Source organism: Bubalus bubalis, chromosome 22, assembly GCF_019923935.1.
Source record: "Bubalus bubalis isolate 160015118507 breed Murrah chromosome 22, NDDB_SH_1, whole genome shotgun sequence".
Classification (NCBI taxonomy): Eukaryota; Metazoa; Chordata; class Mammalia; order Artiodactyla; family Bovidae; genus Bubalus; species Bubalus bubalis.
Genome location: NC_059178.1, coordinates 9,387,284 through 9,401,664, shown reverse-complemented (window position 1 = coordinate 9,401,664; position 14,381 = coordinate 9,387,284). Strand labels below are relative to the sequence as shown.

The 14,381-nt window shown below is 39.8% G+C and overlaps 1 protein-coding gene across 10 annotated transcripts in view; it reads left to right on the top strand.

Moving 5' to 3' along the window:
* The window catches only part of DCC (DCC netrin 1 receptor), a 1,367,203-nt gene that overhangs the window by 1,201,760 nt on the left and 151,062 nt on the right, over nucleotides 1–14,381 (top strand). For 9 of the 10 annotated variants that reach the window (XM_044934810.2, XM_044934809.2, XM_044934814.2 and 6 more), the window contains 2 exons: nucleotides 681–913; nucleotides 8,324–8,462. In XM_044934810.2, coding sequence (XP_044790745.1) covers nucleotides 681–913; nucleotides 8,324–8,462 — 372 coding nt within the window. The remainder of the gene's footprint in view (nucleotides 1–680; nucleotides 914–8,323; nucleotides 8,463–14,381) is intronic. The other variant, XM_044934811.2, reaches the window with a different exon arrangement.

Genomic DNA, 14,381 nt, shown 5'->3' with positions numbered 1-14,381 from the left:
AAGGATTTCAATCTAACCACACCATGTGCCATGTGAAACCTAACCATCACATCATTGACTCATGTGGACTTGGTCTGACATCATGCAGTCATAGCCATAGATTGCTACGGATCTCAGGGCCCTCTGCTTATTATCCTGTGTTTGTTTCTTACCTACACAATATTTATGCAGATAAAACCTAAGCAATAATAAAAGCTTTAGAGATACCAAGTCGCGTTAGAGAAGGAGAAAAACAACACAACAGGTATCAGATAGGCATTTCTTTCTTTTGTAGGAGGAAATGAAATAGACAGTCCTTAGAATTTTATTTTGATGTATCTTTCTAGTTATAAAATTGATGAATTCTCTACTGGATCTTTGAAGAAGCAATGTGCAACATTCCAAGAAAAAAAAGTGGACTTTTAAAATATGTAACGAGAAGCGACAGCCAAATTGATAGAAGCATTCTAAGGAAATAAGGGAATTATGGAAAACGGTTACCTTTGTAATCTAGCAATACTGTTTCTAATGAGTTTTCCGATTGAATTAATTATAATTTTTTCTGTTCTTCTCATGTTCCCTTTCATCATTATTGCCATACATTTAACTCATTGTGACCTGTTGCCACTGATGTTTATTTTTTTAACTCTTTTGTTTATGTATTTATTTGTTTGCTTCATTGGTCGGGTTTTTAAACCCAGATCCCACTGACCCCGTTGATTATTATCCTTTGCTTGATGACTTCCCCACCTCGGTCCCAGATGTCTCCACCCCCATGCTCCCACCAGTAGGTGTACAGGCTGTGGCTCTTACCCACGATGCCGTGAGGGTCAGCTGGGCAGACAACTCTGTCCCTAAGAACCAAAAAACGTCCGAAGTGCGACTTTACACTGTCCGGTGGAGGACCAGCTTTTCTGCGAACGCCAAATACAAGGTGAGGTTCTAACCGGTCGTATGAAGTTTACCTTGAACTGCCATTTGTTTAATCCGTTGTTTGAAACACTTCCTGGGCTGTCATGAGTTATGTTGCTGAAGTGACACGAAATGGAAAACAAAGCATTTTAAAACTCAGCGCTCTAAACCTGGCATGGAAATTATCGTGTCTCAGGAAACAATTCTAAGACGAGGTCGAAAAGCATCAAGAGCTGCGAAATGTTATTTGAATTCCACCAGATGTTGGGTTTGTATAAATAATGTAATTCTGTACAAGGGAGTGCCATTTTCTTTTGAAAATAGCAGAGCTCTGCATTAGTTTCTTGGATAGATTTTGGTGTTTTTCTTTTCATGTGGAATCTAGGTTTATGCCGCAGTCATGCATATTAACATTGTATGCAGAGACCCATCTTATAGTGAATATGAGAAGGAGTACATGAAGATTTTTTTATTCTATTCTTAGATGGTGAACACATCTCAAGTCATTAATATCTGTTTCCTCATTTAGCCTTGAAAGGCCCTCATGTTGTAAAGAAAATGCACAGTGTACCCTCCCCTTTAAGATGAATTAGACCAGCTTATCCCTGTCCTCTCATTGAGTCATCTCACACATACACACACACACACACACACACACACCCCAACCCCAACCCAGGAGCTCCTTAGAGATACACATTTGAGGCATTGTTGTCCGTTCACATCTCTATCAGTCAGCCAGAGCAACTCCAACTAATATTCATTTATATAATCGAACACCACCTCCTAAGCCTACCACATGAGTAGTGTATATAAAAATACACAAATGTAGAGTAAAATGAGATCGAATAATTGTTAAGCGTCCACCATTTACTTAGGACTGTGCTAGATCATAGAGGTCCTTTAATGTCTTTTAGTTGTTACTCCAGCATTCCTGCCTGGACAATTCCATGGACAGAGGAGTCTGGCAGGTTATAGTCCATGGGGTCGCAAATAGTTGGACGTGAATAAGTGACTAACACTTTGACATACTTAATATTGTTACTTACAATTTTGAAATGTGTAATAAACTCAGCTCCATGGAGTACTTTATAGAATTCAGAATTTATTCAAGTGAAATAATATATGAAAACATATTTTAAAAATTCACAAAATGATTATTTAAGATGAAAAAGAGTTAGTCATTCAGTTGTGTCCGACTCTTTGCAACCCCACAGACTGTAGCCCATCAGGTTCCTCTGTCTGTAGAATTCTCCAGGCAAGAATCAGATCAGATCAGATCAGATCAGTCGCTCAGTCGTGTCTGACTCTTTGCGACCCCATGAATTGCAGCACGCCAGGCCTCCCTGTTACTGGAGAGGATTTCTCCAAAGAAGACCTACAGATGACTAATAAACACATGAAAAGATGCTCAACATCACTCATTATTAGAGAAATGCAAATCAAAACCACAATAAGTTATCATGTCATGCCTGTCAGAATGGCTGCCATCAAAAAATCTCCAAACATAAATGCTGAAAAGGAAGTGGAGAAAAGGAACCTTCTTACACTGTTGGTCAAACTGCAAACTGGTGTAGCCACTATGGAGAACAGTGTGGAGATTCCTTTAAAAACTGGAAATAGAACTGCCATTTGACCCAGCAATCCCACTGCTGGGCATACGCACCCAGGAAACCAGAATTGAAAGAGACATGTGTACCCCAATGTTCATTGCAGCACTGTTTACAATAATAGCTGGGACGTGGAAGCAACCTAGATGTCCATCAGCAGACAAATGCATAGGGAAGTTGTGGTACATATACACAATAGAATATTACTCAGCTATAAAATAGAATGCACTTGAGTCAGTTCTAACGAGGTGGATAAAACTGGAGCCTATTATACAGACTGAAGTCAGAGAAATGCCAATACATTACCGCATACATATGGAATTTAGAAAGATGGTAACGATGACCTTATATGTAAGATGGCAAAAGAGACACAGATGTAAAAACAGACTTTTGGACTCTGGGAGAAGGCGAGGGTGGGATGATTTGAGAGAATAGCACTGAAACATGTACATTACCATATGTAAAACAGATGACCAGTTCGATGCCTGAAGCAGGGCACTCAAAGCCGGTGCTCTGGAACAACCCAGAGGGATGGGGTGGGGAGGGAGGAGGGAGGGGGGTTCAGGATGGGGACACATGTGCACCCGTGGCTGGTTCATGTCAGTGTATGGCAAAAACCACCACAACATTGTGATTATCCTCCAATTAAAATAATTTTTTTTTTAAAAAAAAGACCCATCTTCCGAAGGGAAGTTTTAACCTCTCCAAAGGGAAAGGTCAGAGCTGAGTGTCAGAAGATCACATCAGTGTGAGGAGTGGGTTTCAAATGTGCTTTCACATCCATTCTTCTTCAGGCTGAGACAGAGCTCCTCCAAAGATCGCCAGCATCAAAGGTGCACAATTCCAGCAGTGTGCACATTTCCTACCCCCGCCTCGACCACAATGGGTCCTTCTGTCATTTACTATACTTGTGCCATTGTAATGCCTTTTCTTTCTTCTAAACACCTTTTTTCTTTATAAAAAGGACATTTCATTATTTTAAAATTTAGAAAATATAAAAATGTTCCTGGCTAAGTAAGAAATTGGCCCAGTAACTCCAAAATCATTTTGTGATTCTCAGCAGAGAATAAAAAAGTAAAAAAAAAAAAAAAAAAAAATATTGGAGTGGGTAGCCATTCCCTTCCCCAGGGAATCTTCCCAACCCAGGGATCAAACCCAGGTCTCCTGCATTTGCAGGCAGACTCTTTACCGTGTCAGCCACAAGCAAAGCCCATTTAGGATGAAGAAGGTAGCTTTAAAAATAAGAGCATAAGCAGGGAGGGGAGGGCAGTCAAAAGGAACAAACTTCCAGTTATAAGCACTAGGGATATAATGTACAACATTATAAATATAATTAACACTGGTTGGTGTTATATATGAAAATTGATAGAATAAATCCTAAGAGTTCTAATCACAAGCAAACTATATTGTTTCTATTTATTTAATTTTGCATCTATATGAGATGGTGGGTATTCACTAAACTTACTGTTTCGTGGTGACCACTTTCTGATGTATGTAAGTCAAATCATTAAGTTGTACATCTTAAGCTTACACAGTGCTGTATGTTGATTATATCTCAATAAAACTAGAAGAGAAACAAGGAGCCCAATTGTTACCCAGCAACGGAGGGAGCAGTAGTTTGACCCCGGCACTCCAGAATCTTCATACGCCGCTGTATCCCTCCTCCGCACCACTTTACTGGGATAGCTTTCAAGGAGAATTTGGATCTCCCGATACTTTATCCAATGTTCTTTCCATTAAACTGCCATTGTGCTTAATCCAGCCTCAAGCCAGTGTTGATCTGGGGGGAATTAAAATGTCCTTTGGAAATTCCTGACTTTTAAGACCCTGGAGTTAAAGCAAAATCCACCAATAATTTTGTCAGTCTGCCTCTTTTTTTCCGGTAGTCATGCTAGTTCTGTTTCTAGTTTCATTCAGCCTTTAAAGGGCGTAAAATTCACATTTCATAGTAAATCAGTTTTTAGTTGAAACCAATTGAAAAGCAGTTTCCTTTGGTTCAGCCTGCCTGCGAGGTCAGGTGCTTGGAGGAACTCTCCAGCCTAGTCTAAGTAGTATCCTCGAAATAAGCGTCCTATCCATCTTCTTATGGTATCAGATTTAAGACACAGCAGAACCATAAATAAAGATAACATTATCAAATAAAACAATAAATGAGACATAAGAGAACACTTTTTAAAAAATCTCTTTATATGCCGATTACCCAATTCTAAGTTTACTTTTAAAGGACTACTTTAAAAATTTTATGCCCATGCTGCTGTACATTCATTCACAGAATGGCCACGGGTACCTTGCCAGTGTGTGAAATGTTCTCAGGGACAATGATCTCTGCAGAATGATTGGAGCTCCAAAATTCCCAAAAGCAGTATTTTTTTTTTTTAGTTGAATTGTTAATAGAACAGACAGAATTATTGAGTTTCACTAAGAATGCCTACAGAAGAGAGCCAACCAAAAACATCTGTAAGGAGAGATTGAGTTCACTTATGGGTTGAGGTATGAGAATAAAAATAATAATGTTACTTTTTCTCTCCTCACCACCTTCTTGACCTAATAAAGCTTTTAAGTATTAACATTTCATCACCTTTCTCACACATGCACACTCTGCACCCACACCCTGAGAAGAAGGGTTAGAGGGGGAGAGTTAGTTAAGTTGGAGAGCAAGGATAAATACAGACCGTATCTGGTCAATCCAGAATGGGCATACGATACATTTAAATTTTATAAAGAATAGGAATAGAATGCTTTGGCTTTGCATTTTGAACTTTTCACACCCACTATGGTCTATTGCTTCATCTCACTCCCCACTATAGCTTTATAAGCTGGGAAGAGAATGCACACCCTCTATCATCTCTTACTTCATCTCACTCCCCACTATATAAGCTGGGCAGAGAGTGCACAGTATAAACAGGGGCAAATACATCAGATCAGATCAGATCAGTCGCTCAGTCATGTCCGACTCTTTGGGACCCCATGAATTGCAGTACGCCAGGCCTCCCTGTCCATCACCAACTCCCGGAGTTCACCCAGACTCACATCCATCGAGTCAGTGATGCCATCCAGCCATCTCATCCCCTGTCGTCCCCTTCTCCTCCTGCCCCCAATCCCTCCCAGCATCAGAGTCTTTTCCAATGAGTCAGCTCTTTGCATGAGGTGGCCAAAGTACTGGAGTTCCAGCTTTAGCATCATTCCTTCCAGAGAAATCCCAGGGCTGATCTCCTTCAGAATGGACTGGTTGGATCTCCTTGCAGCCCAAGGGACTCTCAAGAGGCTTCTCCAACACCACAGTTCAAAAGCATCAGTTCCTCGGTGCTCAGCCTTCTTCACAGTCCAACTCTCACATCCATACATGACCAAATACATACCTAGAGGCAAATGACCAGGGCTTACAAGCTGGCTTTGCTGCGTCCTGTCCTGTCACTTAATTTCTCAATCTCATTTTTCTCATCTATGTGACTGGGGTGTTGACACCTACTATAAAAAGAATAAGTAAGAGTCTTTACAGCTGTGTACGTATGTAGAGATCTTTATGGGTAGGTTGTACAACTTGACAGAATTCCCCATCAAACTAGAGCCTCAGATGACCTGATGGCTTTATCCAGACCACTCCCCACAGGAATACTTTCTACTTCAGTTAGTCCCACGTCAGGCCAGACATTCATATTTTGATTGCCCAAAATTTTATATTGACTTTCCTTATCAAATAGAGAACTGTTTATATAATTTATTTTCTACTAAAGTGATTGCTCATTTGATATTTTACATAAAATTCCTTTCAAAATGCATTCACTGACTACTGATTAGAGCATGGGTATTACAGGAGATACGAAGTTAAGCAAGATCCAGTGTCCTCAAAATTCTTATAGCTCAATGGAGACTTTGTCACGCACATAAAATTCCATATATATATATGTATGTATGTGTATATATATGACATATACAGTACCTATATTTCACACTAGGCAATGCATAAAGTAGTGTAGCTCACATTTATTTAGTACCTGCTCTGAGCCAGGTAACATGTTTTACTTTCGCACTTTAATTAGCACTGTAAGGTCAGTGCTGAGGTTATTTCTATGTTATAAATGAGGAAACCGAGGCTCAGAGAGGTAGTACCTATATATTCTGTGCTCTGTCTCTCTCATGGACACACACACACACACACAAACAGCCATGACTTCCCAGAGTACTTCCAGGCTAATGAATTATGATGAGCAGTAACCTTCCATAAAGTTCCTGAGAAAATTCAGTGAATTCATGGTATTTAAATGATGCAAGTGTGTCATTTAGGAATACAAGCAAGGAATACAACCAAAGACAACCAAATACAAGCTTGGTTGTCTCCCAAATGCCAGTCGTGTCTATGTTCAAAGAGACAAGTTTTATTAAAGTGTATCCTTCCCTCCTAGCCAAACTATATCTCATTGCCCCATTTCTCCCCATCTTTCTACTTCTAAGACTTAGTGGTATCATGACAGGGAAGGAGGGCAAGATTGGAAGTTATATATCAGTACATCAGATACTAGCTGCCCATTTCATGTGTGTTTTTTTTTTTATGGGGTTCCATCTTTCTGAGTCTATAAATTATTTTTGCATTTATTTAGGGCTCACATTTTGATGACTTTTTTTTAAGAGGAGCTTCCGATAAATGTTTATGAGGTCATCACTTTAATAGGATGGATGGGCACATCATCAAAATGTTATTAGTACAGTTAAATATTTATTTGGTTTTATAATGAAATGTAGGATTTTCAGAGCTATAGTCTAAGAAGGATTCATAGTAAAATAAGAAAGATATACTGGAGTAGCTAGGGAGGAGATAGTTATGACATAGGTGGAGACAAAATGTTTTCCTTGATTTTTCTAGACATAGAAATACAACAAATGTAATAAATTTAAAAGTAAATGTTTAACCTTGGAAGAAGATCAAGGACTAAATAGCAATCATAAATTGAAATGTATAAGAGGCATAAGTAGTTTTAAATTTGCCTCATCATATGGAAAATACACGTTAACCTGGGAGATTAACCTGTTTCATTATTACAATTTTGATCTATTGAGTAAGCAATAGAGACAGCTAATTTACTTTCTACTAAAATATCCTTAACCTGTTGTTTAAAAGAAAAATAATGTATTCAGAGGATGAAAAATATTAACACTTACGTAATCATTTAAATTTTATCTGATTTATTGTTCTCTTCCTGATTAACTGCTCCAGTGACTGTACTTCAGTCTGTGTTTAACGTGATCTGTTCATAAAGAAAGAAGAATGCGTGACACAATATCACTGCTGTCCATTTTCTTTATAATGGCTATCTAGATCCTGCATCCGTAGAAGTCTGCATCATAAGCCTTGTTTTAAAAAAATAATAAGCATTAGATCTCTAAAAATTCATTTTATTACCTATGGAAAATAACCATAATAATTTATGTGAAATATATAAAACATTAAAGCCTCTGAAAGAAAAGTTTTAATTTATTAGAAATAAATTGAAGTTCAAGTCAGTGCAGATAACCTTACAAATGGAACTGACAAAAGGAAGTGGAATTGGTCCTGTCTCTGTGGTTATTGCCTCACTTGGGAAAATTTATCAGCTATCTGCCCCTTTGAACAACATAACACCTGATTTTATCGATTATGTTTTAGATGTACAATCAGCCAGTGTGAACTGGGACAGAAAGGAAATAAAGTCAGTGCTTTGTCCTGGGTCTTCTGCTGTTTGGAAATAAATTCCTTTTTGTTGCTTTGGATAGTCTTCCTTTGTGTCTTGATTTACCAAGTTGAGAGAGTTCATTTTTTTTATCTCTTTTCTTATTTCCCACTTGTGTAGTCAGAAGACACAACGTCTCTGAGTTACACAGCAACGGGCCTCAAACCAAACACCATGTATGAGTTCTCAGTCATGGTCACGAAAAACAGAAGGTCCAGCACCTGGAGCATGACCGCACATGCCACCACGTATGAGGCAGGTATGTGAAGAAATGTTTCCACTACATATTTGCCACTGGTGTTTTCTAGGTTCCGAGGAATCTGGAACATGTGTGCACTGTGATGTCTCAATTACACTTAATCATGCATAAAATCATTCATAGTACTTTTATATCAAATACTATTCTTCCGACTCTAAATAAGAAGAAAATGAGTCCCCAGGGGAATAAGTAATCTGGTTTTAATTTCTACGTTAATTGAGGATTTCTGAATATAAATCTGCTGTTCAATACATTGAAGTAAAGGCATTTTACTCTGTCCAATGGATGTTGGTCTTTGATCAACAGACATTGTAGATGTTTACTTTTTTGGAAAAAAATTAGATGCAAAATGAAGAATCGCATTACAGCTGTAGGCTCGTGGGTGCTTACCTCATGGGCTTCCCTGGTGGCTCAGAAGTAAAAGAATCTGCCTGTAATGCAGGAGATCCGTGGGTCAGGAAGATCCCCTAGAGAAGGGAATGGCTACACATTCCAGTATTCTTGCCTGGAGAATTCCATGGACAGAGGAGCCTGGTGGGCTACAGTCCATGAGGCTGCAAAGAATCGACATGACTGAGCTACTAACACACACATACACACATACATACACACACACACACACACAGTTGACTGGGAAGAAATTTCTAGGGAGTCACGTTCACTGTTTGGAAATAAGGCAACACAATGGAAAACTTTCATGCATTTTGCAATAGTTCAAATCGAGAGTGAATGCAATTCACTGTAAATTTTTCCAGTCACATTTGCTGTGGGTCATAAATGTTGAGTTTGTAACCTTAGCAGACATGCAGTGCGCTTCGCATTTATAGCTCACAGAGATCCAACATCTGAAGGAAATAGGGTTTAACATACATTTTAATAGCTTTCATGGTATTACATCATATTTGGGGGTAAACTATACCACACATTTCCAAATTCTAAAATGTATGGCAGTAAAACTTTTATCTGAATAAGTTGAATTTCTTTTTCCTTTTGAATTTGTCCTAGAGCATAGCAGCTCTAATTTTAATTTCAGATTACTACCTTAACTCTGAGTTCACTGGGAATATTTTTACAATTCTGAGGGCACTTCTTTCTGCAAGAAGTTTTTTCTAGTTGTTTAATTTCAACACCTTCTTCTTCTACTTTACGTGTTTACGTATATAAAATCATTCTCCTAGAAATATGCCCAGGATGCCAGTGTTCTTAACTTCTTAGGGAGAGTTATACATTATGGGATGAATAAAAGTCATGCTCTTTCTTTTAACCTAAAAGGAGATGAAAGGAGTTAAATGTAAACCAGTAAGGTATTTGGTCCTCCCTGGGTGAAAGAAAAGGAGTAGTAATTTCCTTATTCATTTTTCCCCATCATAAACATAAACACACAACATCTGACTTAATAAATGAACCCTATTGAATTCTCTTGAACTGCCTAGCCTTGTAAGGACATCAGTGTTGAGACCCATAGCTGACAGAAAGATATTAACTTTTAGAAATGTGACTGGTAGAAAGGGTGATTGTCAAAACAGATAATGATCTGGAGAAAAGTGTAAATAGCCTATGGATAAGATTTTTGGGTGATGATGATAAGCAAGAAGTAAATCGCAAGTGTCTGTACATTTTAAAACCGTGAGAAGAAAATGAAGTGAATGAAATAACTCTGGAGTTTGCTTCTAATTCTGTAATAATGCAAAGACTCTGTGGGGCCACATATGATGCACTTGTGCTGAAATTGCTCATAATAAGGATAATGGCAACTGACAAATTCTTGAAATGAAACATGTATTCTGTCCCAGTGATAAATCCTTAATTCTACTCTAGTTAATTTAGGTAAAATAAAAATAATTGGAAGGATAGCTTAAATAATGATGCCTTGGCAAGGGGCAGAAGCAGCACGTCCCCGGGCATTAGAGATGAGGAACTGTTGCACTCTCCCTGCAAGGTGCTGCAATTGCGGTCGTGTGACTCCATGTGCTCTCCTTTCTTCTATCAGCATTCAGTTTCCCAGAAGAGAGAATCACGCAGCTACAGAGAGTGAGGTGGAGGCAAGGAAATTCCTATTTGATGTTGCTCCCAGCTCACGTGACAGAGAGGAGACCTTGTCCCCCAAAGGAAAAAGCCACCTGTTTCTCTAAATGAAGGAGGAGAGGGTAGCATCTGAGCGGTCCAAACACAAATGCCCAAGATGTTGGTGTGCGTTTATGTTCTTGATGGGGAAAAATGAATGAGGACATTGCTACTCCTTCTTTTTAAGTGGTTAAGAATCCACCTTACAATGCAAGGGGTGGCTGTTCCATTACTGGTCAGGAACTAAGGTCCTCCATGCCAGGAGCAACTAAGCCCATATGCCCCAACTACTGAGCCTGCTGCCCCTCACCCCCTGCAGAGAGTTCCTGCACCACAACGAAAGATCCCACGTGACGCGCTGAAGCTCCTGCCAGCCGCAGCTAAAACCCAGTGCAGCCAAACAAACTTACATACATTTCTTAGCTTTAAGTAAGTATGAGGGAACGATGTGCAGTTCATATGATAATCGTAAACATCTAAGGCATTGATTCTAATACCAGAATCTAGTCACATGGCTTGAGGAAAAAGAAAACTTTTCTCAGCACCTGAAATAGATTAGTCGTTAGGTTTTTTTTTTTTAAATAACCAGCTCTTCAGTATATTATTTTGCTAGTTTAAGCTGGAGTCATTTTATATTTTTTGAATATCAACCTAGATTCAGTGAAGCAATCTAATCATCACCATTTGTTATCTAAATAAGCATCAATTTTTAATTTTAACACAGTTAAGAAAAAACAAGTTAGAAAAACAAGTGTTTTAATTAATTCCAAAATTGGAAAATGTCTGATGATATTTGGTTTCAGTTCAGTCACTCAATCATGTTTAACTCTTTGCGACCCCATGGACTGCATCACGCCAGGCTTCCCTGTCCATCACAAACTCCCAGAGCTTGCTCGAACTCATGTCCATCAAGTCAGTGATGCCATCCAACCATCTCATCCTCTGTCATCCCCTTCTCCTCCTGCTTCAGTCTTTCCCAGCATCAGATGGTAACTGCAACCACAAAATTAAAACACACTTGCTCCTTGGAAGAAAAGCTATGACAAACCTAGACAGCATATTAAAAAGCAAAGACATTACTTTGCTGACAAAGGTCCGTCTAGTCAAAGCTATGGTTTTTCCTGTAGTCATGTATGAATGTGAGAGTTGGACCATAAAGAAAGCTGAGCGCTGAAGAATTGATGCTTTTGAACTATGGTGTTGGAGAAGATTCTTGAGAGTCCATTGAACAGCAAGGAGATCAAACCAGTCAATCCTAAAGGAAACCAGTCCTGAATATTCGTTGGAAGGACTGATGCTGAAGCTGAAGGTCTAATACTTTGGTCACATGTTTGGTATAATACTCTAATTTTTGGTTATCTATTACCTTCCTGGGCTTCCCTGTGGCTCAGCAATAAAGAATCTGCCTGCCAATACAGGAGACATGAGTTTGATCCCTAGGTCAGGAAGGCCCTCCTGGAGAAGGAAATGGCAACTGACTCTAATATTCTTGCCTGGGAAATCCTGTGGACAGAGGAGCCTGGTGGACTATAGACCATGCGGTTGCAAAACAGTTGGACACAACTGATCAAGTAAACAACAAATTACCTTTCTATCTGTGGTTTAGAAAATACCTTGAATGATCACTTTACGTGACTAAGCCTTCCCTAAGGTGGCATTGCCTATTCAATGTTTCACTATTACAAATCTTTTTTTTTTTGCAAGAATTTTTCTTTCCATTAAAAGATATATATGAAACTATGTTTAATATGGGCTTCCCCTGTGGCTCAGCTAGTAAAGAATCCACCTGCAATGCAGGAGACCCTGGTTTGAATCCGGGGTCAGGAACATCTTCTGGAGAAGGGAAAGGCTACCCACTCCAGTATTTGGGCCTGGAGAATTCCATGGAGTGTAATGTCCATAGGGTCGCAAAGAGTCAGACACCACTGAGTGACTTTCACTTCACTTTTACCCAAAGATCTTCTCCTCCTTGTCCTTCTTTCTTCTCCTCTTTCTTTTTCCAAAAAAAAAACAAAAACAAACAAAAAAAAAAACTTTAATTCTAGTGAGTACTTTGTCAGGATATTACTGTTAGTACAGCTCTGGTTAATTTACAATCTTAGTGGCTTTGAGTGGAGAAGGAAATGGCAACCCACTCCAGTATTCTTGCCTGGAGAATCCCATGGATGGAGGAGCCTGGTGGGCTACAGTCCACGGGGTCGCAAAGAGTCAGACACGACTGAGCGACTTAACTAACTAACTAGTGGCTTTGAGAATCGGGGTATTGGAAATAAAACGGTACAATAGATGGGAATGTTTGGTGTCCCCTGTCTGGAATTCTTTTAGTAAGAGAAGCTGGAAATAGGGTGTCAGTAATGCTCAGATTTTGTACTATACAGTCAATAGAGACACCGAAGAGAATTGCAAGTGTGGAGAGGCCTTCAGAATTAGCACCAATTTGTAATACACAGTAGGTGAATGTAATGGCACCCCACTCCAGTACTCTTGCCTGGAAAATCCCATGGACAGAGGAGCCTGGTAGGCTGCAGTTTATGGGGTCGCTAAGAGTCGGGCACGACTGAGCGACTTCCCTTTCACTTTTCACTTTCATGCATTGGAGAAGGAAATGGCAACCCACTCCAGTGTTCTTGCCTGGAGAATCCCAGGGACAGAGGAGCCTAGTGGGCTGCTGTCTATGGGGTCGCACAGAGTTGGACACGACTGAAGCGACTTAGCAGCAGCAGCAGGTGAATGTAATACTCAAGCACTCCTGTGCAGAGATCAAGAAATTGCTATGAACCCCACTGTGGAAGTTAGATACGTTCCTAAGCTGCCTACGTCACATCTAGGGTAACTGGAAAAGACTGTGGACAGTAGACTGGGGCACTGTGAGTTACCTGGAAGGAAAAGGAACTGCATTTCAAGGCGTAACCGGGGAGAAAGCAGGTCAGAGGGAGTCTGAAAGATACTGGACGAGGTTGGCCAGTTTGCTGTTGCCTTTGAAGTATATTTAAACTTTTGATGAGCAACACACAGGGGAAGAAAAGTCTTTTTATCCTTCCAGGCTTTTGGCTGAGAGTCCCTGTAATAAGAGACAGAGGAACAGGAAGAAAACAGATGTCTGATAATAAGTATAGATTTGTGTACATGGAAGATATCCAAGAAAACAGTAATCCCCTCAAATGGCCACCATCTTCAATACCATCTCCAGCTAAAGACAAAGATGCTGGGGGGTTAGGGAGCCAGTAACAGGAATTTTTCAGGCAAATTGCAATAAATGAGGGCGTGGTCATCCTGTACATTGAAGTCTCTGTCTCCTTGTCATCCACCACTTGCTGGTACAAAGAGGGAAATAAAATGTTAGTTGCTCAGTCACACCCAACTCTTTGTGACCCCATGGACTGTAGCCCCAGGCTCCTCTGTCAATGGAATTCTCCAGGCAAGAATTCTACAGTGGGTTGCCATGCTCTTCTCCAGGGGATCTTACCGCCCAGCGATCGAACCTGGGTCTCACATTGCAGACAGATTCTTTTTTGTCTGAGCACCGGGGAAGCCCATGGCACATAAAGGGGGATACCTTATAAAACATAAATTTCTCTTTTATGAGAGGGTAACTTTACTTGATTTTCAGAACTTTTCCTCTGTCTGCTTTTTTTAAAAAAATAATCAACTTAAGATAATTCTTATACCAAAGAGGCAAAATATTTGGGGGTGGTGATTTCTGCTTCCGTCAAACAACATTGGGAAGAGTAGCTCTAAGCAAGACAGGGTTTCTTGACATCTTTACTTCCTACCAGTTTGATCCTTCTGCCAAGGCAGGAGATGCAAGAGAGGCAGGTTGGATCCCTGGGAAAGGAAGATCTCCTGAAGAAGGGA